The 27,780-nt window shown below is 42.3% G+C and overlaps 1 protein-coding gene across 1 annotated transcript; it reads left to right on the forward strand.

The window, feature by feature from the left end:
* The first annotated feature begins 20,130 nt into the window (after positions 1-20,130).
* Positions 20,131-21,907, forward strand: IL17A (interleukin 17A). The gene is made up of 3 exons (XM_085304865.1): positions 20,131-20,157; positions 20,738-20,982; positions 21,670-21,907. The coding sequence occupies exons 1-3, from the start codon at positions 20,131-20,133 to the stop codon at positions 21,905-21,907; spliced, it is 510 nt and encodes a 169-aa protein (XP_085160991.1).
* The last annotated feature ends 5,873 nt before the right edge of the window (positions 21,908-27,780 follow it).

Raw genomic sequence — 27,780 nt, forward strand, 5'->3', positions numbered from 1 at the left:
ACTATCTCATGATGTCCTTTTTCTACAGATTCGACTCTCAGGTTTATGAAAAAGTACTTCAGAATAAAAATATAGTAGAGGAAAATGCTCTTTTCTTCATTAATGGCATCARCTGCACAAGAGATTCCTGCAGGAAGAGCATGCAGGGATATGAATCCAGACCTCTGTTCTCTTCCTGGCTTTGCTGATCAACACATTGTCCATGTCTCAAACACATTTCCWTTCTGCGCTTGATGACCTCCTCATCTCTAAAATGTGGAAGACAATTTTTTTGTAGTAATGAGAGCAACAGCGTGTGATGAGCAATCGAGAATTGCCATGTCCTCTCAGGGACATTTTTTGTAGCTCTCCTTACTTGTTTCCTCTCTCTTCTTACAAGTTCCATCAAGAAAGGAAACAGTCATGTGAGGTGTGATTTTAGGGGATCAACACTAGCTCTTACATTCGGTGCTCGGGAAGAGAAGCAGACACTCACAGCTCGTTGTTTCAGGCTCTCCGCACACTTGGGCAGACATTTCTGCTTCAGTCATGCTCCCATTTGGACTTCAAGATTTTCTTTGCAACTGCAACTTCAGACTTCTGTTACTGGTAATGGAAGATGAGACTTTGGCAATGGAGGGACCTTTCCCCATCTGTCCCAGTATAACTCATTGTATGCTCTGGGAAATAGTGAACTAATGGGCAGGACTGTCCCATGGAAGTGAGTGCAGCTACTCCTATACAGGCAAGGAAGCAGAAGTGCAAGGAAGTCACGTCACTTGGCCAAGATGTCGGAAGAGATCAACAGCACAGTCAAGAGCTCAGGTCTTTCTTCTAACCATGAAATAACACTGTTCCAGTAACGTAGCAATATTAAGAAGAAAAATCACATAGAATARGTTTTTGGAGTATTTCAGGATTCTCTTGGCCACCTCAGGTTAGAGAAAGAAGTGAAAAACAAAGTTAGACTTCCCTGTAATTCTGAACACATCATGTCTATCTTGTGTTACTGAAGGTAGGACTCAGCTCCAGATCTATGCTCTTAAATGCAGGTGCCTGCACGCACACTGTTTTTGTAGTCTGTGGAGATGTGGGCTTTATTGAGCTACTTAAAAAGACACACCTAGTAACTTTGGAGATGCCATAAGAATATCCATTGCAATCTAGCTGTTCCTCTAGATTTCAGGTATGTCCTGTGCCATACCTGCTTGCCACGTATGGATGTCTCAGACACCCCAGGGTTTCTCAGACAGTGCTGGATGCTTATTTATATGTTGGCAAATGAAGCTTCCCCTTCTGGCTGGTCAGCTGAATTCATCTCTAGTCTTGACTAACCATATTGACATTATTTCCAGTCACTGGAATGGAGGCCCAGACAACCAGCACGCAGGGAAACACAGTGAATAGATGCCTAAATTCGGGTGTTTAAATCTAGAGCTGAATCCCATCCCTCATTTACTTTCTGCAGCTGTCTCCAGCTTGCTTACGCCTGTTCCACTATATCCTGCAATGATCATTAACTCTTGCTGCACAGCATGGGCCAGGATTAAGTTACGGGCACACACTTGCAGAGACACATGAGAAGGAACAATGCAGACCAGTCATGAAGACAAAGAAACTAAGGTTCAGGGAAACTTCTCATATGGCTGGTGGTCAAGGCCACTGTTTTAGCTCTGTACTTCCCTCTGCCCACTGGTGGGTGAAGGTAAAAATGTGAAATGGCTGAAGGATGGGCCTAATTCTCCCTCCCTTCCAGCAGCTCATTAGCAGATTGCAACCACTTCATGCTAGTAGGAGAGTGCATGAAATGAATTTGGTAGCTGAATGCTTGTCTGAGCTGTCTCCATGGACGATATAGAATTTCTGCTGTTAGCATTTTCTCTCATAAAAAGTAGCCCTGATGAAGAAAAGAAAAAGCTTTTATCAAGCACAGGAGTCCTGAGGTTGCCTGGGTTAACATTCCTCCCAAAACTGAGCATTGAGAAGGGAAGAGGAGGGGGAAAAAAGAGAAAAAAGAAACACTTCTAATTGAAATGTTTTTCAGAGGAAATTTTGTCAGGTTGCTGACAAATCACTTTCACTTGGAGAGGGGCCTAGGCACAGGGCTGGAAAAATGCTGCTTTTGTCCTATTTGGAAGCCACCACGTGCCCCACTGCTCATGGTCCCTGGCAGCTGTCTCCTCTCTGAGACTCCCAGGTACAGCTGGAGGGCGCGAGGCGGCTCTCTGAAAAGTGATGCCTGACTGACAACTGGCAGGTGACTTCCCTTCAATTGACAAAGGAAGCATCTTTYCTCCCTTCCTCCCTCCAGCTTTTCCTTTTTTATTATTAAAAAAAAAGGGGGGGGGGGACCAGAGGGAGAAAAAACAGCAGGCAGCAAACAGCTGTATGAAGAGCGAGTTTCTAATATGTTGCTGTGGCTCTGGATGGGCAAATACTGAGCCCTCAAATTTCAGGGGACTTTCCACATTACCTATGCCCAGTCTCATGCGCTGAAGCTTAAGTGGACCACAAATGTGCTCTCAGAATAAGYCCATGCTCCATGAAAGATCTAGACAGAGATGCAAAAGCTGGCTCTTGTGGTTTAGACCCACCTCTAAACACTGTTGACTTACTTCTCTTTTAGTGAGAAATTCATCCTAGTCCAGGCAACCACTCAGAGCCTGGAGAATCACATGGACCCTGTGCAGACACCATTTCTCAGCCAAAACTGGATGTAAAAGAAGCCCTCTGAGGTGGGAGGTGGAAGGATGCAGAGGTCTCCTAGGCTGGTCTCTTATCTGTGGTGGCATCCTTCTCTTCCCCCTAAGGAATGATTGGTACCAGCGCTCCTGTCTAACCCGTCTAATTCACATTGCAGGTAAGGCACAGAGAAGGCATCATGCTGCATGGTCAGGAGCTATGCTCTGCTCTGGCTGGTCAAATGGAACCAAGCCCATCTTCCTCAGAGGTTTGGTCCCCTTCAACCAGCTATAGCAGTGTTGAAAGCATCCAGCCGGGAAGATATGCTTCCCTCCACCTCGGCTCAGCCCACTGGCCTTTCCTTCYGAACGGATCTGCTATCCCTCCAAACAGCTTCTCCAGAGATGCACCTGGGAGGAGGGGAAAGACCCTTCCAAGAAGGTTTGGGATAGGTTTTTGGATTTGCTTAGCATCACTGCAAGAGTGCTGGCTCCAACTATTTGCTTCCTTCCAGAGTCAGGAGAGAAAATCACCAAATCTGAGCATCCTCATGTCCACTCCAGCTTGTACCAGCCTGGCATACTTTCACCTGCTATGCCTCTGCCCTCTCTGGCATTACCATAGTCCCAAAATACCAGGTATAAGTTTTGCTGGCTGCACAAAATTCAGCAGGTTTCTAGACGGTGGGAATCCTCAGTTTCTTGACATCCAACCTTCTTTATTTTCCTTCCTTGGCAAACATGTATCCATATATACCCCTCTGCTGAGCACAGCCAGTCCAAGTAATTAAATTAAAAAAAATAAATAAATTTCAGAAAAAGCAAAGATATTTTTATATTTTTGAAAGTGCACTGCATCCCTATGCCTTTTCTTATTTATTTAATACAAAAAAGGAGCTAGAAGGAAACATAGTCTACAGGKTAAAGAGTTGTGGTCACAAGAAGCAGCAAATCAGTTATCCCATAGCCACTTACCCCACAACACACAGCACCTCACACATCCTCATGCAAGGTATCTTCCCACTGCACACTGCAGAAAATGAAGAAAAGCAGCCAAATAGCTTGAAAACCTCTTTGCTTATAAAGCCTAACCAAGAATATGTGTTTTCTGACCCAGGAAAATAATTTAGATGCCTAACTTCAGACATTCAGCTCTGTAAGTCCCTCTCGCTCTCCACTCCAACTGCATAGCTGTCATTAAATAAATGAATAGATGCATATAAATATCACTTCATTAGGAGTGAGAACAGATTCATCTGCTCTTTCACTTGTCAAATTGTACATGTAGTTCCTTTCTTTGCCACTTTGTACGGAAGATGGCAAACTTGCATACTTAGAGAAGAGTATGGGATTTGCTTGGAAATCACTGTAATACAGCCCAAAAAGATCAGTTGTCCTCAGCCTGTAGCCTGGGTGGTTTTAACAAGGAAGTCTTTGTTATCTTTAGGAATAAAGCAAACCTTCATCTCCGCAATTAAAATTACCAGTATTTTTTGTCTATAAAYCTCATGACATTTTACAGAGACCTCTCAAAACCTTTTCCTATGTACAGATGAGAAAATAAAATAGGAGAAAAAAAGAAAAAAAAAGAAAATTGTTCCCTTCAGACCCCAACAGATGTTCACCTTCTAAGTGCTTCTGACACATAGTTGGCATTCCCCTTCCCCTGCCCTATCCTCTGTCCCTTTTAACACAACAACTGCTAGCATTGCTCTGTTCTGGGCACATACCAAACCGCATCCAGTATCATCGTGCTGCAGATCAACACCTCACTTGTCAAACGCCAGGGAAATCACAGGCCCAAGGACATAAGAGTGCAGATRCTGAGTGGAAAGTAGGTTCATCAGCTTGCCTGGGAGTGTGAGGGGAAGGGTACAAGGCCAGAACTCCTGTGTTCTCCTCCTAGGTTTAGTACTGTTGGTCTTTGGTTCATCTTCTCTGAAGCTCTTAGTTTTTGCTGGRTGGTGGGGAGAAGGGAGCATCGATGGAACATGTACAGATATCAGTGTATCCCGAGTAGGTAGTGTCTTTTTCACAGGGCAATGATGTCCCATGAAGTGCTCCATGTTCTCAGTCCCTGCATCTGCCCTAGAGGGATGCACTGAAATACAGCTTGGTTTCTAGCAGTYCTGCATGGCCAATGTTCATTGGAAGATGTGAACACCCCAGGGGATAGTGTGCAGCTCAATCCGTCAAGTAGTCTAACCAGGATCACTTGGATGTGACAGAGAAGACAAAGGACACCTATTATGAAGCCCCCATCACATTTCTTGGGTTGTCCTTCATTAGCAACTGTTAGATAGTTTTTAGATGCCTTTTGGCCCGTAGGAGGTGATAGAGGTCATGATTTTTGCCTCACTCTCTTAGCTAATTTTCGTGAGTCATTAGGCAGAATGTTCATTCGCTTGTTTTTTTCTCTCTCCTCCTCCGGACTGTCCTTTGTTCTCCTGAATTGGGCACACCAAGCATTGCACACAGATGTGCTGTGACTATGATACTYTGCCTAACAATGTGCTATCAACACGTCATTCTTTCATGCCTGCTCTTTCTTCCATGGTTTAACACTTGCCTTTCCATTCATACTTCACTCATACTTGCTGTTTCTACCATAAATTTCTGTGTCTTGGTGTCCTGGTGTAYGCTGAATGCTCACATGCTTAAAGATTACAGGTTGCTTTGGTAGAAAGGTATGTACCATCTTTGTGTCCCTGGACATTTGGGAATGATACCTCTGCTCATAAATGCTTTTGTGAAGGGAGAGAAGAAGGAGTATGTGCATTGTATGTGTTTGCTGCTGCTACAGAATTACAAAGTCTATTAAAATCAGATCAAAAGACAAACTGTTCCATGACTCTCCCYGTCATAGAATCACAGAATCACAGAATGGGTAAGATTGGAAGGGACCTCAGGAGATCATCTAGTCCAACCTCCCTGCTCAACAGGGTCACCTACAGCATGTTAGACAGGGCTGCATCCAGGCAGGTCTTGAAGATCTCCAGAGAAGGAGACTCCACAACCTCTCTGGRCAACCTGTTCCAGTGCTCTGTCACTCTCACAGGAAAGAAATCTTTCCTCAAATTGAGGCAGAATTTACTGTGTTTCAGTTTGTGCCCATTGCCTCTTGTCCTGTCACACGGTACCAATGAAAAGAGTCCAGACGCATTTCATAGTTCTAAACCCTTGAAGTTTTTCCAGCACTTCATGAAACCTACTCCCAGTTTGAAACTGCTCCTGGAGATAAGTCAAAGGGGGATTTTTAGTTCTAATCTGCTATGGCTCTTCCGAAGGATTAAATCCACATACCCTCCTCTCAGCTAACTGCCTTTTACAAATACCTGCCTGGCCCTAGCAGTGGACAGACAGAAAACTTGATTCTATCCCAAGTGTCCCTAAGCCGCTTGCCAGGAGGACAGTACCTTCTGCCAAACTGTGTTTGCCTGGACTGGCTGKGAACCCGATCTCATGAGGGATGGGAGCAGGGGTGGCTAGGCTGGCAGGTGGGAATGGTGCCTGCTGCCTGGGCTCTTTGCACTGTAGCCTCACTGCTGCTCCRGGCAGCATGGCCTGGGGTAGAGCACAGGCAGGGGATGGCATCTGGTCCTGGGAGGGAGCCCAGCTGGGAAGGGACATGGAGGGTCTGTAGAGCCGTTTACRTAGGGATGGCCCAGTCTTGAACATGCTGCTTGAAGTGATGCTCRTAGCTGAAGATCTTGTAGCTGGTGGCAACGCTCTGTAGCCAGGAGCTGAAAAGGAGCCAGAAGAAGCAGTGGTTGTTTCAGCACACCAAGCTGGGTGTGAAGGTGCTACAGGAGAGAGAGYGGGAGGTAAGGCTGGACCTCGAAGCTGCCACTGGAGGATTGCCACTGGCATGATTTGAGCTGCAATGCCCCAAGCCACAACACAGGCRTGCTGGGCAAGAGGATGCCCTTTGGGAAAGGATACGCTCCTGGGAAAGGAGCTATATGCGAAGCAGGGTGATCCCCATGCTGCTGGAGCCCAGGGGAGTCTACAGCACTTAAGGGAGCTGCTGGGCTCCCCCCACCAAATCCAGGACCTTCACCCTTTCCCTCAGCTCCTCCTACACGTCCAACCGCAGCTAGAAAAGAGGTGCTTGGACATCACCTKTTCTCCCGCTCCAGACCTCAACACCTCCCAGGCTGTGCTCTGGATCCTTTCTCACATTGATTTTGTAGACAAGCAAAATCCAAAAACTTTGACTAGAGCAAGAACTTACTGCAGAAAGYAGGGCTGGAAAAATCGGTCCAGTATGTCTTGCCTGTGTCTCTGTCATCTCAAACTGAGTGCAACACATGCTTAAATCCTGTTTAAAAGAGATTTGTGTTTAAGTCCCATTTAAACACCTGCCTAAACTAAGGTATGAGCTTACGGATTTCCTAAGCATCTAAAAATTGGGCTAGTAACAACCTCTGAAACACACATTATCACCAAAAATATAATATTGCCAGCCAATGTTACCCCTCTCCCTTCAAACACTGCTTTTTCCTTTCCCTTGTGTTTTCAGTGGATGCCAATTTGTTTTCCAGTCTTGTCTTTCAGCATGCAGTTTTTTGTTTGATTGTTTTCTCTTTAATCATTTTTATTCTTTGCACTATATATCTAGCGAGAATCTCCCAGCACTCAAATATTATGGATTTTGAAAGTAAATAATTTAAGAAATAGTCTTGAACTTTTTCAKAATTAAATTAAGACAAAAAATGGATTATTACTTTTTTATGAAGGGGAAAAAAAGCATATTAAAAAGTCAAGAGAGCAGGAATAAAAGTGGAAATAGTCCCACAGCTTAAAAAAGAAAAAAGATTTCAACCAATTCTACAGCTAAATAACTCAGAAAATATAATCAAMAATATGAATGAGCACACATATATGTGTCTGTTTGCTCCATAGCAAAAGGAAAAATAAAATGTATAAAACAAGATAGCAAAGAACACTTAGTTTCTTGATGTGATGCTCACTCTTCCTATTCCCCTGTTACACTACAGTAGCTTGTCAAGTTAAATCCTTCCTTCTTTTCAGCAGTAAATATATCCAGAGCTTCAACCAAGAGATTACTTAGCACTTCTGCAAATCAAAACTAATAAAAAATGCAAACAATATAAAAAGGAAGTGTCTATTTGAATATTCAAAGCTCAGAATTTGACTTTGTGGTGATCTGGAACAAAATGTCTTGCTTCAAGAATGGTCAAAAAACACAATTTCATTCCWTTTCACATTATTTTATACAAAGAAAGAAAATATYTTTCTGTTTTTAATAAGGGATGCTGTTTCTTGTTTTTAGGTCAATTTGAAGCTAAGCAAAACCAGCACGTTTTAAAAACATCTTCCCCTGTATTTCCTCTCGCCTCCCCAGACAAACTATTAATCAAATTCACGGTGAATTTGTGAGTAGTTTTCTCCTCCTAAAAATGTTTTTAGAAAGCAAGAAATAATATCAAACCAAATCCAGTTCAGCTATTTCTGCCCCRCAGTGAGTACGGCAGGACAACGGTCTCACTCCTGTCTCTGCTGAGCTCTGTAAGGCAAGAACAGCATCTTTGGTTTTGGAGCAGAGAGGGCGACAGAAACAGCATTTTCACATATGTCATATGCATGATTTGACTACCACCAGTTCTGATCTTGCTTCATCCCTGTTAATGTGATTTTTTTTTCCACTGACTTAAGTGAAAAGTCATTCTCTGCCATTGCATTATATTAGAAAATGATTGTGAGATGACTAGGAGAAATGATGAGTAAACTCAGGAAAATAATTCTTAGAAATTTCCAGGGTTGCTTTGCCTTCAGAAAGTACAAAAGTGACCTATTTTTATTGCAGATATTTTAAATTCCGAACCATTTTAGAAACAACCTTCAGCCATTCTGAATTAAGCAACTCCCTGTTCACAATGAGCATCTTGAAAATATTCTGCAGGACATTTATGGACATAAARTAGATTACAATTTTAATGGGCACTAATGATCAAAACTGCCAATTTTGAGGAAGTGTTGCATTCAACCCAGAAAGCTGCTTTTTCAAAAGGAAATATATAAGCACATACAGTCCCRTGGAAAAATTCAAAACAGAAGATATTTGAGAGCCTAATGTTACACACATCATCATCTCAGKCTTTCGAAGACAGATGCTTGACATTCAAAAGCTCTTGGGCTTCATGGTCAAGGTGTCCACATGAGCTGGGGCATGGCAAGCGCTCTCCTTCCRAAGGGAAGGGCATCACCATTGGCGCCTTTATCCTCATGATTCCCGTTTCCACAGCCACGCCAACCCCTGCAGCTCCACTGCTTCCTCAGGCAACCTCAGCTCCAATGGGCTTTTCCATCGAGTCCTGCTCATGCTTTTCTCTGTTCCCCCTCTGGAATCTGGAATCTGTTATTTTAGTCATGAAGTTTGCTGGTGCTCAGCATGAGTTACCCACACAGGATGCAGCAAGCTGCTATATGGGGGTGAAGAGCCTGTTTTTTTGCTATGAAAGCAGGAGTTTCAGCACACAGTCACCATCCCATGGATCGTCAATGTTTCCTTCATTTGGGAGTCTGAGCTACACAACATACAGATCATTCTGGCCTTGACTTCACATCTCAACCAAGCACCGTAGTCAGGCCCGTAACAGCCTTGGCTCACCCCACAGCAGTAGCTGTCTTGTCCTGTTGACTTTTGAGGGACAGTAGTCAGTGATGGTAAAGAGGRGAGAGAGGTTGAGAAAAGAGCCCCCAAGAAAAGGTTAAGAAAGACGTGCCATCACGCACAGGAATGGTCAGTGGTCAACTACTGTTCATCAGCTCTTCCCTCAACCATGACCAGTTCTACCTGAGCATGAAACCATTACCTGAACTGGGATTTAGCACATTTCCTCCCAATCCAGTCTGAAAACTCTTTTTTTCTCCCTTGAGGGAATGAAGGTCACATGRGTGCATGCCTCTGTCAATCTCTCTTTCACAAAAAGGAAAGAAAAAAAAACARAAAGAAAAGAAAMGCAGTTGCTCAAACATCTGATAAACATTTTACTTTACTTGATGCAACTTTATATGTCAAGGCCTTGCTTGAATCCTTTTCACACAAACTTCATATTGGGATGGTGAGACATTTGAGTACTTTGCCTGCTAGTCTCCTTCTGTTTGTCAAGCACACATTTCATATCAGTCATCAGCTTTTGTGCACCACATATGTCCTGTGGTATTTGGCACCTTTCCTGCTGCTGTTCTGGCCCCTGAGATGGCCCAGAGGAGCCCCTTGGGCACTGGGGGGTGGCAGCAGAGACGAAGGCAGTAGGGATGTGTCCCTACAGGGATGCGTTGAGATTTTTTTCCAGATTTTCCAAGCTGGCACGCGCCAGGAGGAGGATTTCTCTCCTCAGCTATAAGCACACTTTAATTTAATATTTCTCTGTTTACAGCTTATTTAATTAAAATAACAGGAGAAATGAAAACAGAGAGTAAATCCAGCTACTATCTTGGAAGAGCTTTTAGCAGCTCCTTAAGTGATTATTTCAGGGAAACCAGATTTTTCTTACAGTCATGTATGCAACTCCTATATATTTATACAATCTTCTCACTGCTCTGCACATTATGGGTTATACAGGTAAGAGAAGGAACAATTAGAAAAATAACCTTTAATCACTCATAACCTTTTCTTTCTCTCTTCCAAAAGATCATTGCTCCGCCCTATTTGGATCATTCTCTTTAACCAACAGCTCCTGCCGTTCCTCAGTGCATTTCAAAATTTGGAGTATCTAAAGAGGCTTAATTTCAAGTACTAGTAGTTTTAGAAGGGTGCAGATCTTTCGATGTGAAAGGTTGGGTGTAAAAATGATAGTTTCTGGACTGTTATTACAACTAAACATCCAGTTGCTCTTTACATAAAAAACATCCTTAGCCCACAGAGGGCAATTTTGTGATTTTTTACTACTCGTAGTAAMATGGATAAAACTGGTATTTTAATTCTGTGCCAAGGGATTGTGACCAAGCCAATGAACAAGTAATCCTGTTACCATCATTTACAAATGACAAATAATGATAATTCACAGACTCAGCTTCTGATGTTTATGAAACTAAAAAGCATGTTCAGGATTCYGGTTTGGTGTTAGTCATTCAAACTTCTTTATATTTTGGTTCTTTAATTCACTTGTGATCCTTATTACCTATTTTTCTTAATCCAAAATTCTCATTTGGTTGATTGCAAAAATATTTCATAAAATCACAAATCCAACTCCTCTTCAGCTGTTAACTATTTTAAAGAAGAAGAGTTCAATCCAGTCTAAGCAAGGACAGCAGTTCAAAACTGAAAAAGATGCATGCAGTTCTCTTAAAAAGCAGAAATAGAGAACAGATACCCATATGAATAACTAGGATTTGGACACCTGAAGGAAAAAGTCTTGGCTGGAAACACTGGAGTGAAAATACAAAGAAATGTCCTTAGCCTACCCATGTTCCTAGTCTGGAATCACAAGGGAGCAGCAACTCTACCAGGAGTTCACAGAGTGCCATAAAAGGACCCCGTACTCCATCCTGCCCATAACATTTCCATGCCTACAATCCATCACTACTTACAAGGTTTCCATTGCACGGAAAACAGAAACTTCCTCCTCCTTGAGCAGCAATAGGGAAGCAAAGACCAGTCTATGATTTTCACAATCCCTGTTTGGCCCACATAAGCCTGTGCTGCCTCACAACCTATTCTACAAAATTAATCTGCAACCCACCTTTGCAATGAAGAGGGTTCATACAAATAGCATTTGTGAGAACTATGGCCACGCAGCTCCAAGGCTGGGACGCTTATGAGCTACAGCTTAAAATAAATGTCTACACTGGCAGAGCTGCCTGAATTATCACTTGCAAATAAATTATCTGATGAAACAAATAAGTTATCTGATCAAATCTTTTTTCAAGAAAATAATTCACACTCTTATTTGCTGTTTGYGATGATCTGCCATGGATATGGTTTGGATGAATCATTGTCAGTTAAAGCTTTGTCTGTATGTTCTCATGCTGATATACTGTAGATACAGGTTACTTTAAGCCAACTGCTTCCTGACTGGATGTGAGAGAGTCTGGCCACAGAAATATTAAAAGAGTTGCAAGCATCAAAGAACGGAATCTTTCATGTGATGTGTACTACTGCCATTATAGGGTCCTGCAAAACATTCACATCCTGCRGCGGGTGGGAGCACAAAGCACAAATGCTCAGTGGATTTGGGGCTGTTTTGGCTGCCCTCAAGAGACTGGACTCTACAAACAATGCTGACTGTATACTTTTATCCTCCCAGAGTCAGAAGCTAAGCACAGGATACTCATCTTCACAAAAATATCCTCACTCACACACTGATATAGTGACATGACCATCAGTTATCTCCTATAATAGTTCTGAGACTTCATTCCTGCGGTCCTCTGCATATTCACTTCTTCTGWCTGGGATCATATATGTTCTGTAGCTGCATCTGCTGTGGGTTCAAAGAGGACTGATGAAAACCCCAGTCAAAAAAGCCCCAGACCTTTGCAGCTCCCTGAGCTGCTTTGCAGACGATATCAGTCTTGCTCATCCCTGTATCCATTGTGGCACCAGCTTGTTAGCTCTCATCCCCAGCTTGCTGTTTCCAGAGAAAAATAAAGAGAAGAGGGTCCACAAACGAGCAAAAGAGGAAGGATTACAACCTCCAGCATCAATGAAGAAGCTGTTGGAGAAGGAATAAATGGCCATGCAAGGTCACACATTGGTTGAAACAGGTACAGGATCACAGTACCTTTTCTAGCCCTAATTGGGTTCAGCAGGTCTGTTCATCCAGAACAGAGAACTGTTAAAGTCACCAGTGATGGTCCATTTCAAGTGGGAAATGATTCAAGAGCTCTGCTTGACATCATTCCTATTCCCTTTGCCCTCATCACAGCATCATCAGCCCAGACAGGACCTTATCAGGCTAAGGAGCGTTGTTTGGGTTAAAACAAGACGTTGCATGTCTGTTGCCCACTTGCTGGCCCCCACTCTGCTGCTGTGAAGCTTTTTGTCTCAGAGAATAACCACTGAATACCGGTGGTTATTCTCTGAAATTTCTACCCAGGATAGTTCTGTCAAATGCATCGCACTGCGGTCAGAAACTGCATATGTTTGGAAAAATGATAAATTTCCTTTTCTTATGGAAAAAACAAAAAAGAGTCAACTCAGACCTTGGCTAGGTGAAAGGGCCAGAACAGCAGGAGCCCCACTGTGTATTTTTAACTTGCCTCAAAACCACTCTGAGTCACTTCTCTAGTCTTTTTGAATTATGACACTTTCTTCCACAAAATGTCATGGGCAAGAGTCATTTTTCTAAAAGAACAAAAAATAAGAAAAAGAAAGAAAAAAAAATGGAACTTGGGTTCTAAAAATACAAGGTGATGAATGAGCAAGTTTTTTAGCTTTTATCCAGCTGGAGGTAGGCGGCCACCGTGCAAGCAACATTATTACCGCAGCTTACGTTATCAAGCCTACTAGACAGCCCTAAGAAGCTGGATGGGTACAAAGAGTGCAATGAGCACACCGATGATAAAAATAATTTTGTGAAGGGACCTAGTTTGGTTTAAAGCAGTGGGTGGTGGAATACAAGGTTGTGGCCAACCAGTTGCCATTCAAGGGCTGCTATTTCGGCAYGTAAAGTTGACCCCTGAATACTCAGCGTGATTCCCTTCCCTAGAGCACTGCACGTCTGCCACAGCCGTGCGCCGCTGCTGAAACCGCGAGCCTGGAGATTAAAGGCTCCGCGCTGCTTTCGTTTAAGCTGCRTGATGTTCTGCATCTCAAGGGCTGCTTCCTGCTCTGACAAGCGACAGAAGAAGACAGTTCCCAAAGCTCACCGGCACGTGGGAAGCAGTGGTCAGCAAYGTGGGAGCAAAGTGGCCTCAGAGCCACCATGGTGAGGTTTCTTAAAAAAGTAGGCTGGCTTCTGGGACACTTGCTCCTCCAGCAGAGAGGACCCACCAGCTCATGAACGTCCTCTCTGAGATCTGGAAGGAATCTGGGAGAAAAAGCCAGAACGATGCCTGCACAGTTGTCAGTTTATCCCAGCAGTTCACAACAACCGACCACGCTCATCGCGCTGCAGCGTGGTAGAAAGGGCCTCTTACAGATGAGAATAGAGATTACTGGGAAAATGTTCTTACTTAACCATGCTGCCTTATCTTTTCTCCACTTCATTCTACCCAAAATCTGGTCTGAGATTTCAGCGTYGGGTTCTCACTTACATCAAGCTTTCCCTATCTATCTGTACCCTCCTAAAAATGTAAACCTCCTTGTACCTGGGACCAAACTTTTCAATATTTGCTGGAGATCACTCCCATCTGGCCTCAGTTCAGGACTAAATTTCAGCCTTGTGAAGTGCCTGAGAACGTGAAGTGAGAAATTTCAACATCCAATATGCTAGTATCTCTCCTCTGTTTTGTCAGCTGGAAGAATATGCTCCAATGCATAGACAACCTTATACACTTCTACATTCCCCATTTTGCTGTGCTACTGAAGTCAGGGCTGGAACATCCACTTAAGAACAACAAACATGTACCTGTGTGTGAGAAACTTATATCTGCAAATTTCAATGCAAATTTTCATAGATAGAACTAATAAAATTATACAAGCGTGAAATTTGAGGTKATTTGATTTTTATTTTTTCCAACGAATGCTGCAAAAAACTGGCCTGCAAGTATTCTCCAGATAAGTCTGTGAAATGTTCTTCTCCTTGCTGGCCACAGATTTTCAGTTTCATAAACTCTGTGCACTCAGTGCAACCACTCCTAAATTTACTGCAGACTAAGTTAGAAAAGGATCAGGACTGCTGCAGCTAGAGATGAAAGAAGCTGACAAATCTGCAGTGGTAACTGTTACTGAGATAAGACTGAATAAACCAAGGACTTCCTGACAGGCTTCAAAATTTATTTAATTTAAAATAATAAATATAACGCTTCCAAAAGGAAAAGTTATCCAAAGGTTAGGACATGGAAACTGCATGGAAACCTAGAYTGGGGGCAGATTTAGCTCAGTTGGTTAGAGCATGGTGCTGCTAATGCCAAGGGCGTGTATTTAATCCCTGTATGGGGCTATGCTGAGGGTTAGACTAGATGACCTCCAGAGGTCCCTTCCAACCTTACCATTCTATGATTTCTCTACAATTTCCTGATCTGAGACCAATTTCTTGTTGTGGTCTTCAGTGAGTGGTAGAGTCTTTCATTGCAGTGATTGTGAAGAAGTGGCATGTAACAGTTCTCTACCTTTGAGGGGGTCTGGGAGCATCAGGATGTCTTGTGAAGAGGACTTGGAGCACCACACTCCAAAGAAAGGGTGGAGATATTCCCAGGCAGAAGAAAAAAGGTTCAGAGGTCTTGAAAACCCAGTCCAAGAAGAAAGGGGGAAGGAGGTGGGAAAAGAAGTTAGGATTCTGGGTTTTTGTTGTTGTTGTTGTTGTTGTTGTTTTACTTTAAAGAAAAAAAGAAATAACTTGTCCTTGTCCCCACTGGGGCAAAGAATAAAAGTCTCAGCCTGCAGCAAGTGAAATTTGAGATGGACATTAGGAAAGCATTTTTTAAAGGTGAGGACACTGAGGAGGTGCAGGGGAGAGTGTGGTGTTCCCATGAGGGCAGATTGCTGCCTGGAGTGCCATGGGTGCAGGACCCAGCATCCYTTCTCTCCCAAATTTCATGTGATTCAGTAGGGCTGAGGTGCCAGTAAGACACAGGATGTAAGCAGATAACACAGCAAGAAAAGAATTTCAAAATGAGTTAATTGTGTGTATAAAACACTCTACCAGATTGGATACAAGCCAATTTACCCACAAAGGGTTTATTTTTTTCCTTTCTTTTTTTAAAATGTAGTTTGTAACTGATTGCGAAACATTTTGTCACAGGATGTCTTTGGGATCAAGAAGATAAAGCATTTGCAGAGAGATAAGACTTTTAATCGATAACAGAACTATTCAGACATTAACTTTATTGCTAACAACAAAAACAAATACATGAGGAGAGATACTAAACCATCTATGCCCAAGAGAGACCTTTATCATCTCTGAAGATCTACTTGCAGCTTAGATTCCCCTCTCATCAGCCAGCTCTTGCATTTCTCAGACCTTCCTTTAATGCTTTTTTGCCAGCCACATTTGGAGACAGCTCACAGGGCTAGATGTACTCCTGAAATTCTCTCACAAAATCTGGTTTCCACCTATATGAAACCTCTGTTCCTCTGATTGAGGTGTCTTCTTTCACTGAGACCTCACAGCAAGTCCTCGGGTCTGCACAGTCCTCTTAAATCCCATCCTGTGCACTACCTTCAAGATTCAGTTTTCTTCTCTGTTCAGGGTTCTAAAAGTTTCCTATTACACAGCACCTCCATTTGAAATATCTCTGGTTTTAAGTGAAATACTCTTGTCCTTCAGTTCTTTAGTGAACTCCAGTTTCACCTCSCTGCCAGGAGTTCCTCTCATTGAACATCAACACCATTCTTACTGTTCAAGACATGGTCCCATCGTACTTGCCTCTATCAATATCTCAGATCCACTGCACACTTTTTAGATTTTTGGCCCACCCTCTTGATGCTTTCCATTGCAGAGCTCATAATTCTTTGGGCTGCTTCCCCTTAAATGACCTCAAAGACATCCTGTTGTGTCCTCCTTCAGACCTGTCCTTCAAGCTCTCCTGTTCAGTTTATTTCACCTCTCAGCAGAACCCCAATGCTTCTGCTTCTCCACTTACAGCCTACCCTCCCAAGTGAAGAATTATCATTTTTCCCCCTTTTTTAGTGTATCCTGAGGGCCCTGCTCTGKGAGGGAATGTGCAATTTCATATCAGAATGAAGCTGAGCTAGAACTGCCACAAAAAATGCCCTATCTCTTTGCATTCCTCTGCCTAGCYCCAGATACTTCTTTCAGCCCCATCTTGGCATTCTCTGCAATGAGTTGAGTCAGTCCTCATGCCACATAGAGCTAGAGTTACTGGGAAGAAAAAAATAAAAACAAATCATATTCTGCTAGTTTTGCTCACTGAACTACACACATACAAGTAYTTTGAAAGGACAGAGCATCAGGTAGGAGATATTGTCCTTTCCACTAGCCCTTAGGCACTAGCTTGGCTCAGCTTTACAGCGAAACCTTGGGCACAACAGTAACACAAGTACTAATACTGATGCTGATCAGGGTCGGCTATAGGGAGCAGAAGCAGTAGCCTCAGCTGCTGAAAGTAGAGATTAGAAAGAATGATGTGACTCTAATTACTCCAGCCTCATTCCCCTTCTGAGAAAGGGGAAATAAAGGAGCCAGTTCCTCCAAATCACAGCCTACCGTAGGAAAGTCCGTACTCTCCCCTATACCAATGGAAATATTTGTTCTACTCWAAGCAGAGAGGGAGAAAATGAGGCACCGATGCTCCCGGTCACATAGCAGAAGAGCAATCATATCTCCTCATCACAGCACAAAGCCCCTCTYCATTCCCTTGGAGTACATTACTGTTAAGTATTAAACCTCTATTAATTATCATAGGGTCAGCTTAAAATCTTGCATCTCATTAAAACCAATTCTTACCTGGAAACCTCCTCTTTCCCCTGTCCCTCTAAATAGCAATCAGAAAAAAAAAAATAAAAAAAAAAGTGAGAGGTCTATTTCCTTTATGTCAACTCCCTGAATATCTAATATTTATTATATATTAGTCATGCAACAGATGTGTCAACCACTGACAGTGACCACAGCTGGTGAATAGTTACAATATCAATTTATCTGTGTTTGAAAAATTCAGGCATGTGGTAGTCAGATTTCTGCTCTGACTTGTGGGGAGGTAAGGAATAGGGGTTATTATCTCAAACAGGGGAAATTACCTCCACGACGTTCAGTGCACCACAYGTTTCTGTGCGAGGGGAAGAGCATTGCATTACCTTGTGGGTGTTTGCAAGAATATGTACTCAAGAGATAGAAAATGCAGTTCTCAAAGAAGAAGTAAATATCTTTCCATGTGTAAATAAAAAGGCTCTTCATGTTTCAAAAGAAGCACAAATAACTTAATTGATAGTGATTGAAATAACGCTTAAAGTATTTGGAGGTTGCTATTTCTCTTTTAATTTGCAGCAAGGTGAGTTAGGCCACCAGAGTGCTGGTCTCTGCTCTGCCACCGATTCACACTAGGACTTTGAGGGAAGAAAGTGTCATCAAGGCCAATACAGCCAGACTGGGGTGCCCATAGGATCTCAGCTGAGTAAAGTACTTAGTAACAACTTAATCTCAGAAAAACTCTCACCAGAGTCAAGAAAAGGACCAGCTCTGGTTTCAGTAGATTAATAATTCTTCATTTCAATTTCAAAGATCTCAATAATCTTCCACATTTTTGTTTCAGTAAGCTTTTGTTAGCATCCCAGTTTTCAGATCTCCAAATAACTGCAGTTTCTGTTGATTGCGGCAGTAGTTGTTTTGTGTTTGAAGTTGATTCTAATAGGAGGGCAAGGTACCTAGAGCTGTGAACTCCCAGGGCTTTCTATGTCACCTAACTACAATGTCATATATGTAGATTATTTAAAAATTTATTTTTTTATCCCCTCACACATGGAAATAGAAAAAATATATAGAAATGCATATAGAATAGAGCTAAGTGTCAAAATAAAACAAATCTCATGGAATAAATTCCAAAATAATTAAATAATAATAACAATAATTTAAAAAAAAAATCATTTTCAAGTTTTGCTTTCATTTCAAACCAAGAAGAATTGGAAAATGAGTGTTTGGTATGAGGAAAAATCTTGAAATCAGAAATGTGAAAGCTTCATTGGTATAATCWGAACGGGTTGGAAGCATTTCAAGAGGTACATTTTCTCCTGAGGCATTCTCATCTTTCCACTGACAATTACAGACAAATGTGTTCATGGTTCAAAATAAACCACAGATTTTTTTTTTCACCGTTTCAATGTTGCATTATGTTAGACGTGTTCTAATGCTTAACCGTTCACCTTTCCAGCACAGAGGTAACCCAGACCACTGACACACTTAGAGCAGATGAGCCTGGATTTAGGGTCAGAGTGGTTGAACCTGACCTGATCTGAACCTGATCGTTCTTGCTTTTGAAAATAGATATTTAACTGACCCACTTTGAATGGATATTTCAGTAAGAAGCTTTAGAGAAAACCCCTTCTGGGGGAACCATTTCCGTTAACCTGTATGCTTCTTACTCTGAGAGGGAAACTGAATTATACATTAGCTTTTGAAACGTCAGCATCTTTTAAAACAAGCTGATATAGGTCACARCAATCCCAGAAACTGCAAATTAAATTCTACTTCATTTACATTCTCCTYTGGATGGAATAAGGTGAGGAGGGGAATCTCTCTGAAGCTGGTACCAAAGTATCAGGGTTTTCGCTGGTAAACTCCCCAGAGATTAGAAGTCAAAATGAGGGACAACCTTGAAGCAGCTCAACTTCTCCAGGGCTGCAGCCACCTTATAACAACCCAGTGAGAAACTAAGAAAATAGAAGTCACCTGAATAGGAGAAGAAGATCCTAATGGTCACCATAACACATGCAGTCCACCCACCCGAACACACGCATTAAAATAGTACACATTTAAATATTAGGGTGGCAAAAGTCATTTTTCATCCTACAGTCTTCATTAAGTTTCTCTCAAATCCCTCTTTAGTCTCTCAAATGTAGGAATTTAGGGTTTGACTATACCCATTACAATTCCCAGACCTCTTTCCTTGGGGTCTTAGCCCTGTCTCATAACACCAGAACATAAAGTGAACCCCAAAACACTGGAAAACTCAAAAACAATTGAAATAAATGTTTGTTTGTTTGTTTTCCTCCAGATTGAGAAAGACTTAAACTTGGGGACTCATTATGACAAAGTGTTCAGTTCAAAACTTACATATCATGGCTGATGTATAAAGGTGCATGAAAATAGCCTGATCCAGACCAGAAAATTTGAGAAAAGTTTGGGCAAGTATCTAGATGCTCAAACGTCAAGGCAAGTGGCAGCAAACTGACTGAGGAGAAAACCRATTAAATCTGACAGTGACAGTGACATTAATGTTTTTGATAGCTACCTCATCTGAAGTAGAGACCATGAAGTGCCTCAACTTACATTTGATTAGATGACCATTCAAATCCCAGTTTAAAACCCCACAGTTTGCACCCCTTTGCTGCAGCACGTGTGCCAATTTTTTCAGCGGTTTTCTAATAACAACATTGATTTTTGCTACTATTTGTGTGACATAGCTAACGTAATGACATCATCTATAGATCTAAGAAAGRGTGAGCCCATATCCTGTCTCCTGTCTACGTTAATGGAATATGTATACATAGACCTTTAAATTTAAGTTATGGTCAAAAACCACAGTTTAGGTTGGGGAAAAACACCTACTCCACATTAACTAGGACAGCACAAGAGCCCTTATAAAAAGTCCASCATAAATGTGCCCAGACACCTTCAGTCAACAGAGCCCAGCAGAGGTATCAGCTGCAGCAACAGAGAGAAGTAGAATGTCTCTGACCATTTCTGGATCTCTGGTAAGTACTTGCTTTGTGTTTTTTCCAATTTGATAGAGATGCCTTTAAATTATAATACATGGTTATGAGGAATGGAGATCTACACCCACCTTTAAAACACTTGTGTAAATGATTAATAACTGAAAAGAGCTAAAAGATGACTGCTAAATGGCACCAGCACGGGGCAGCACTGAGATTATATGTGTGAACTGGTCACTATCATATTAGTGAACTGGGCTACTGCAATATATTCTGAAGTCAAGAAATACTGGCAGAAAGCTCCAAACTCAGGCTTAGAGTGTCTTTGTGTTACTATATCCTTTGTACTGTCTCATATCTTTGATAGTTTGTATAATTGGTATTTCTTAGCACCGAATTTCTACTGAGTGTGTAGTATACCTGTCAGGATAGTAGGAATTAGTTAGTTCAAAGCAAGCATGGATATGACATATGCWGTTCCATGATTACTCCAGCATACAGTATACACCTTTAGTTACCAACTAGTTGAGAACGAATGACTTTCCCAGCGCCACAGAGGAACTGTTAGGCATGCTGCGTTACTGTACTTGCACTGTGTCCTGAAAGAGCCTGCTGTCTCCAGTTCAGATCGCTGCTGCTCGTGCTGCTGGCCCTGCTCTCAGCCAGCAGCCCTGCCTGCGGGAAGGCGGTACGGCCTCGGCTCAAGACGGAGAGCCTCTTCAAGCAAGCAGATGCTGGTTGCCTGACCCCGAAAGATTCCCAATTCCCTCAAACTGTGAAAGTCAACGTAAGCATCAGAAATATAAACCAGGACACCAAACTGTTTCATGATGTCAGCAGCCGGTCACTGGCTCCATGGGATTACAGGTATGATCTCTGTTCCTGTAGTCAAGAAATACGCTGGCTTCTTTGGTCGTGAATACGCAGAGGTTTTACTTTCCTTTCAATACTTCAGTGATGAGAGTTTTGGCAATATAAGGAAATCCACAGTCCATATAGTCCCCCTTGAAAGCTATCCAACACAGAAAGGAGTACAGAGCAAAAGCATGGTCTGGACAACATGTAAAAGACACAGTAAATTACATTTGTGATTTAATTTATTGGAGCAAGCTTTATCTTCAAATGCATTTTTTATCTAAGAAATCATCAGAAAGACCTCAGAGGCTCAATACTGCACCAATTAAGTCAGTGGTGGTTCAATAACATCAGAATTAGGCCTTAAGAACATCTCATGATTTGAGGGGGAGCTGAAGGTGTTGGGGACCATTAGTCAATCTGACATGTTGTAGCGCTCAGACTGTTTCTAACCAATCTTTCAAAATTAGTGGTCATTTGAAACATGCCCTTTGCAAAGGCAGTTGAATAGTCCTGGYATACTTGTCCAAGTTACGCTTCAAAACCTACAGTAGCAGAAGGTCTAGTGCCCCTTCTTGGGCAGTCTCTTCCAGGACATACTGGTCCTCAAGCTAAGAGCCCACAGCAATCCAGACCATCCCAATACGCAGCAGCACTTCCATTCTAAGCACTYCCCTATGCTTTCATTTCAATTTACAGAATCGATGAGGACCCCAATCGCTTCCCCCAGGTGATTGCTGATGCCCAGTGCCGCCACTCCAGCTGTGTGGACTTGGCCGGGCAACTTGACTACAGCGTCAACTCTGTTCCCATCCGTCAGGAGATCCTTGTTCTCCGGCGGGAGCAGAGGGGCTGCCAACACTCATATCGGCTGGAGAAGAAAATGATCACTGTGGGCTGCACATGTGTCAACCCGATCATCCAACACCAAGCTTAAAGGGAGTTGAGAAATAAGAGTTGGGAGCTGCAGAAGAACTACCTGCTCTGCTAGTCAGCATGGGTCTTTGATAAAACTAAGAGTCTGATTCAATCTCTGCAAAACAGTAGAACTGAATCAGATTAGCTAGATTCCTATCAGAGGAAATAAAAAATGAAGAAAATTCTCAGCTAAAAAAAAAAGTTCTTTTTCTCCACAAAATCAAATCCAGACACCTTAATGTGCCTGGCTGAAAAAAAAACRGTGGGAACTCTTTACATGTCTTTAGTTAACACTTTGAAAGATTTATTTATGTGATTCTATTTATATTGGTGGAAAAGTTAGCAATATATGTCTTTATTTATCTTTATGCAATAAAAAACTAGCAAATCAAGTCTGCATTATTCTCCTTTCTTTCTGATGAAACATTTTCTGTTAGGAGAGAAATTACTCAATTTAATTATTACCGTATGACCATGTAAGAGATATGATGCATGATGCATATATGCATGCAAGCATGATACTAACAACTAAAAYTCTCCAGATAATACCTGACTCTGTTGTGATAGAACTCATAGCACATACCAAAGCTAGGGCAAGTATCATTAACATCATTTTACAGATAGAGAAACTGAGATAGCTGGAGCAAAATGATTTACCGAGAGACACTCAGCAGATTCACAGCCAAACCAGACTAGCCAAAAAGCAGGGGGTAATTACCCAGTTATCCAAATAATTAGCCGATTGGAAGAGCACACGACTTAAGAACAGTAATAACATAAAAAAATAAAAAAAAAAAAAAAAAAAAAAAAAAAAAAAAAAAAGATTCAACACAACACTTTGAACCCTTCTTAAGTGGAAAAGAAACTCTTTCTCCCTCCCCTCCAAAACATAGAATATATTTACAGTATTAAAACTTAGCTTTGGTCTGATGTTTCCAAATTTCAGTGCAACCCAATTCAACTCATTTTTCTATGAGGAGGCTCRTTACCTGAGTACAAGATGAACAGTGTACAAGAGAATCAGGTGGATAACTGAAGCAATTAACTGCTGATCAGAGAAAATGCAATTGTAATTTCCTCCATGCTCGTGTCCTTCACGTTTGCTGCCACCAGTTGATGCTTCTGGGACCTATCAAATGTAGAACACAGTGATGCAGCATTTCTACAGCGGTTGTAATGGGACTCGCGTAGGTGGAAATTTAACTCTCTAGGTGCCTTTATTTAAAGCACAGTTAGATTTAAAGTGCTTACATGAAAATGTTCCATGTTTCGAATGACTGTCTGKCTCATGAAGACCCGGATGTTTTGTTTACTTCCGTCCCAGGGACGTGGGATCTTAATCATCTGCGAAACGTCATTGGCAAACGCAATAGAAAATATTGAATTTCCAAAGATGTAGAGCTCAAGGATTCAAAGCCCTGTTGAGAGGCAAGATCTTCTCAAAGAAAGCATCTCCTCTAGATCTAACTGTGCTAACTGAGGACATTTCTACTCCAGTTTCTGCTGCTGGGGCTTATTGCCCACAACTGTACYGAAGAGACTGAACTCTCCCTAATCCACTCCAGGTAAAATCAGGAGGGTCACTTCTTATAACCTAAGCTCATGGCACAGAGAGCATTTTTTTAGCATCTCTTCACCTCTGCAGTGGATCAGGGAAGCTTTAACCAGGTAACTAACTGCAGCCACAACAATGTGTTCCTGTCCACAGCTCTAGTTACCTTCAAACAAGAACAAATATAACTTTGCCAACATGCAGGTGACTAGTAATATAAGAAATCCTAACTTAGCTTATATCCTACCTCATCTGAACCATTCCTCCTTAATGTCTCTGGTAGGTCCTGAAGTTCAGTTCAGMTGACAGTCTCAAGCATATTTAACCATAGGAACAGAGTGCCAAAAAAGTCAATAAACACTTTTCCTTCCAGATTTTCAAGAAGTTAGATAAATATCAGTCAGAGAATGTTGAAAAAGAGCTGACTAGTTTGTCCATTAGATAATATCTCAGTGTCCTACCACTTGCTATAGAATGAGCTTAAGGAAATTGTCAGAAGCAGTCCAACTTCTAACAGCTAAAATTAAGGTAAGGCTCATCCTTTATTGCCTGGTAGTTATGTTCAATTTAGCTGAGATTGGCACATGAGTAATGGAGACTAGTTAGCAATTTCGAGAGAGAGCTACTGTGTGAAAAATGTCAAAAGTAGAAAGTCAGTGTTAGTTCACACAGCTGGAGTACTAAAATATGGACAGCTTTCGGCTGACGGGCTGCAAAGATACTCCAATCAGTCTTCCAGAGGTGTCAGTCTCCCTTGGATCATTTACCAGCCCAATGAAATCTGTGCCTGAGGACACAACTTTTTTACTTACCTGGCCTTGTGCCAGCTTCATGCCAACCTCTGAAAGCTGCTTGGGTCTTGCACGTGCTCTGAAGGAAGTATTTAACAGTGTGACTGAGTGGATTAATTTGGTCTGAGGACTATTTTTTTTTCTACTATGAGTTTTCTTCTGAGAGGAGAGAAAAGAAAACAGGCCATCTTTACTCATTTACTGGAATGAAGAACTTTGATCATGATACAAACAGCTTGTACTTGGTAAGAATGCAGATAAACCAGAAGTACTATGTGTTGCTCTGGTTTAGAAAACCACCCGAACTCACCAACCCACTCACAGCAAGCTGTGTCCAGAAAAGAGTATTTTGAGTACAATCTGCCTAGTTCATGACCCTTGAAGGATACCAAACATATTTTTAATCTTCTCTTTCTTTACTGAAGTTACTGAAAAAGATGAACACTGAGCTAGCTTTTCTGAAAAACAGAAGAAAACAAAATAAAACAAAATAAAAAGAAAGTTACACAAAAAGAAAGAATGKATTTATCTGAGGAACTGAGAACAAAAAGCTGCTACTTCCATTCAGCCTTGGAAGTATGGAAAGTAATAGCAAAAATAAAAAATATGCATATGAGTAGCAAAAAGAGGTTTTCATTTCTGGTGCTGACTCTGACTAGCACCTTCTCAGCACCTGAACAGCAGCCCCAGCACATGGTCACATCCCCACCAGCAGCTCTGAGCCTATGCTTAAACATGCTTGAGACTGTCAGCTGAACCGAACTTCAGGACCTACAGGAGACATTAAGGAGGAATGGTTCAGATGAGGTAGGATASAACTCTGAGCCTAAGTGGTACCATGTCATCAAAGACATTATTTAAGCAGCCTTACTGATTCTATGATTCTAYGATTTGTGCTCTGATTTTTTAAACTTGTGCTCAAGAAGAGTCTAGGTGAGTGAATCAAGACTGCATCTTCTACAACACTGCTGCAAGACTGCAGCCAAAAAGGCTGCTTAAATAATGTCTTTGATCACCTGATACCACTTAGGCTCAGAGTTATATTCTACGTCATCTGAACCAAAGAAATAGAAAGAAGAAAATAAAGGAGACTAGTGAGGGAGATGAAGGCTAGTCTCACATTTTACATGAGATGATGATGTGGGCACAGGTTTCTGCTCTGGTTCTATCAGGCCATCTCCCAGGACTCTCATAGTTCATGTGAAAACTCATCCCATCATCTACACTCATTGGTACCAAACCACAGATCCCCAAATGATTAGTCAGCAAATTGATCATCCTCTTAGGATGTCTGTTAGGTCTAATTCCCTATGAGCCATATCAGCTGGTGGATTTTCAAGCCATTGCTCCTCTGGCTCACCACACCCTGAGGTTACACAGCTCTTGGTTTATCTCATGGTTGCAACCTTTGCAATTTATATACATACACTTTCTGTGAACTATAAAAACAGCAGTTTTGTGAAAGAAGTTGACTTGGTCTCTTGTCGCTTTGAATACCCCCAGGAACTCCTACCTGTTGCCAAGGGAAGCCTGACTCACAGCAGCAGGCCGATACATCCACATGTCATAGCACCTACCTGGGCACTGTGGGGCTACATCACTGCTGGGATGTTAATGCAGGGATCTCYGCAGCATGCTCCATTCATCAGGGTAGACATGTCCCATGAAAGCTGCTACACAGGAAGATTCCTGCTTGACTRCCAGAGCTGCCCAAATTCAGTACAGACACAACCAAGGGAAGAAGGACTCATAGAATGGTAAGGTTGGAGGGGACCTCTGGAGATCATCTAGTCCAACCCTCAGCATAGYCCATACGGGGACTGAACCCGYGACCTTGGCATTAGCAGCACCACACTAATCAACCGACCRGATGTGAGAGAAAGGCAAGAAGAGGAAGAAAGGAGTGGAAAAGGCCCTGAGGCTCAGATACCAACCTGTGAGCACGGATTGCCTAGCCCAGCGAGTTACAAGAAAACGCCGTGGGGCCGTTACTATACTTACAGCTGTAGCATCTCCTCCTCTTGCCAGGCACGAAACAATCAAACCCTTGAAGTCTACTCTGAGATATGTCTCAGAGCCAGAGACACACCAGCAGCTGAGGAGAYGTGTTCCTCTTAGGGCAACTCGGAGCTGGGCCGAGTTCATGGACTAAATGCCAACTTTGTTCCAAGAGCAGCGCAAGCAGGCAGAGCCTTTAGCCAGGGCTCAGTTTTGAAATATGTGTGCTCTTGGTGATGATATGACTGTGCTGTTTACAGGAAGCATAATCTTGTTTGCCATGTTCTTAGGTTGCTGGGAATGAAAGTCAAGCACCTGGCTTATTGCAAGAGCTGGCACTTAAAAATATAACTAGACTCTTATTTACAGCCAGCTGCACTCTAAGAATGGTGCCATTAGAAGCAAATAATCCTCGTTGCTGATTTTATTAAAAAACAATGCCCACATACAAGTGCATGTCTTAATGGGAGGTATGTGTTTTTTAATTGATACAGATGGCTCCAAAACCTTGTGATTCATAGATTTTGACTTCCGTAATTAACTATTTTTTTTTTCTAATTTTCTTAATTAGCTACTTTACCATTCTTCTAGTTAGAACAAATCTTAAGCTAAACTGACTGCATCGGTGCAGGATCTTACCTGATATGAACCCAGTGCTAATTTAGAAAAGAGAACTTCAGGCTAATTTTCTCCCAGCAAAACCAGCAGGGACAACACAACGCCAATTAGCTTTATTGAGAAGGAGAGAAATTAGGTCGTGAGTAACAATTTGGGCGCACAGTGTGTGACTTCCTGGTCAGCGGTTACTGTAACCGGAGGGCTGGCGTTATGCAAGAGCGCACCGAAAACGCCTCGACTGGTTTGTGCGTCACCACATGAAGAGCTTGGTGGTCATAATGAAACAGCTGCTGCCACGGATGAGTACTGAGGCTTGTAACTGAATGAGATGGTTTCCATACCTGGCTTGTTTTCCTGGCGTAGCTAGATTCCCAGGGCAAGAAATACACCCGCTGCCAATAAACAGGCACCAAAGGACACTCGAAYCAACCAACCTGACCTCCCCGGAGTYGGGGGAGGGAAGGAGGATGCCTCCCAGAGCATCCTTCCACCAGGCACACTTAATTCAAAGTGTCTCTACAATCCTCAGCAACATGYTCTAGGTGACCCTGCTTGAKGAAGGGGRGTAGGACTAGAAAATCTCCAGAGGTCCCTTCCAACCTCGACYACTCTGTGATTAAGCCCTGSTCTGGATGCTCAAGGTGGGATCARGTCTGAGCAGTTTAAGGCAGCTAGAAACAAGTTCAGGGCAGCTGAAATAAATGCTTCCTAAACTGAAATACGACAATGCTCACACACAGGTTTACCTTGGTTTAAATGTAGGTAGGCAAGGAAATAGAGGTTCAAAGCCTTTGCTGGCAGAAACCAAAGTCAGAGGTAGGGTGGAACCTGCTGAAAACAGCAATGCCGCAGCAATCTGATAAAATCACAGATAGCGAGTCAAAGTGCCAGGCTGCTCACAGCTTGGCTGGGAGCTGTGGCCACTCACTGGTA

The sequence above is a fragment of the Rhea americana genome, unplaced genomic scaffold (assembly GCF_003343005.1).
Source record: "Rhea americana isolate MKP2758 unplaced genomic scaffold, rheAme1 scaffold_210, whole genome shotgun sequence".
NCBI lineage: Eukaryota > Metazoa > Chordata > Aves > Rheiformes > Rheidae > Rhea > Rhea americana.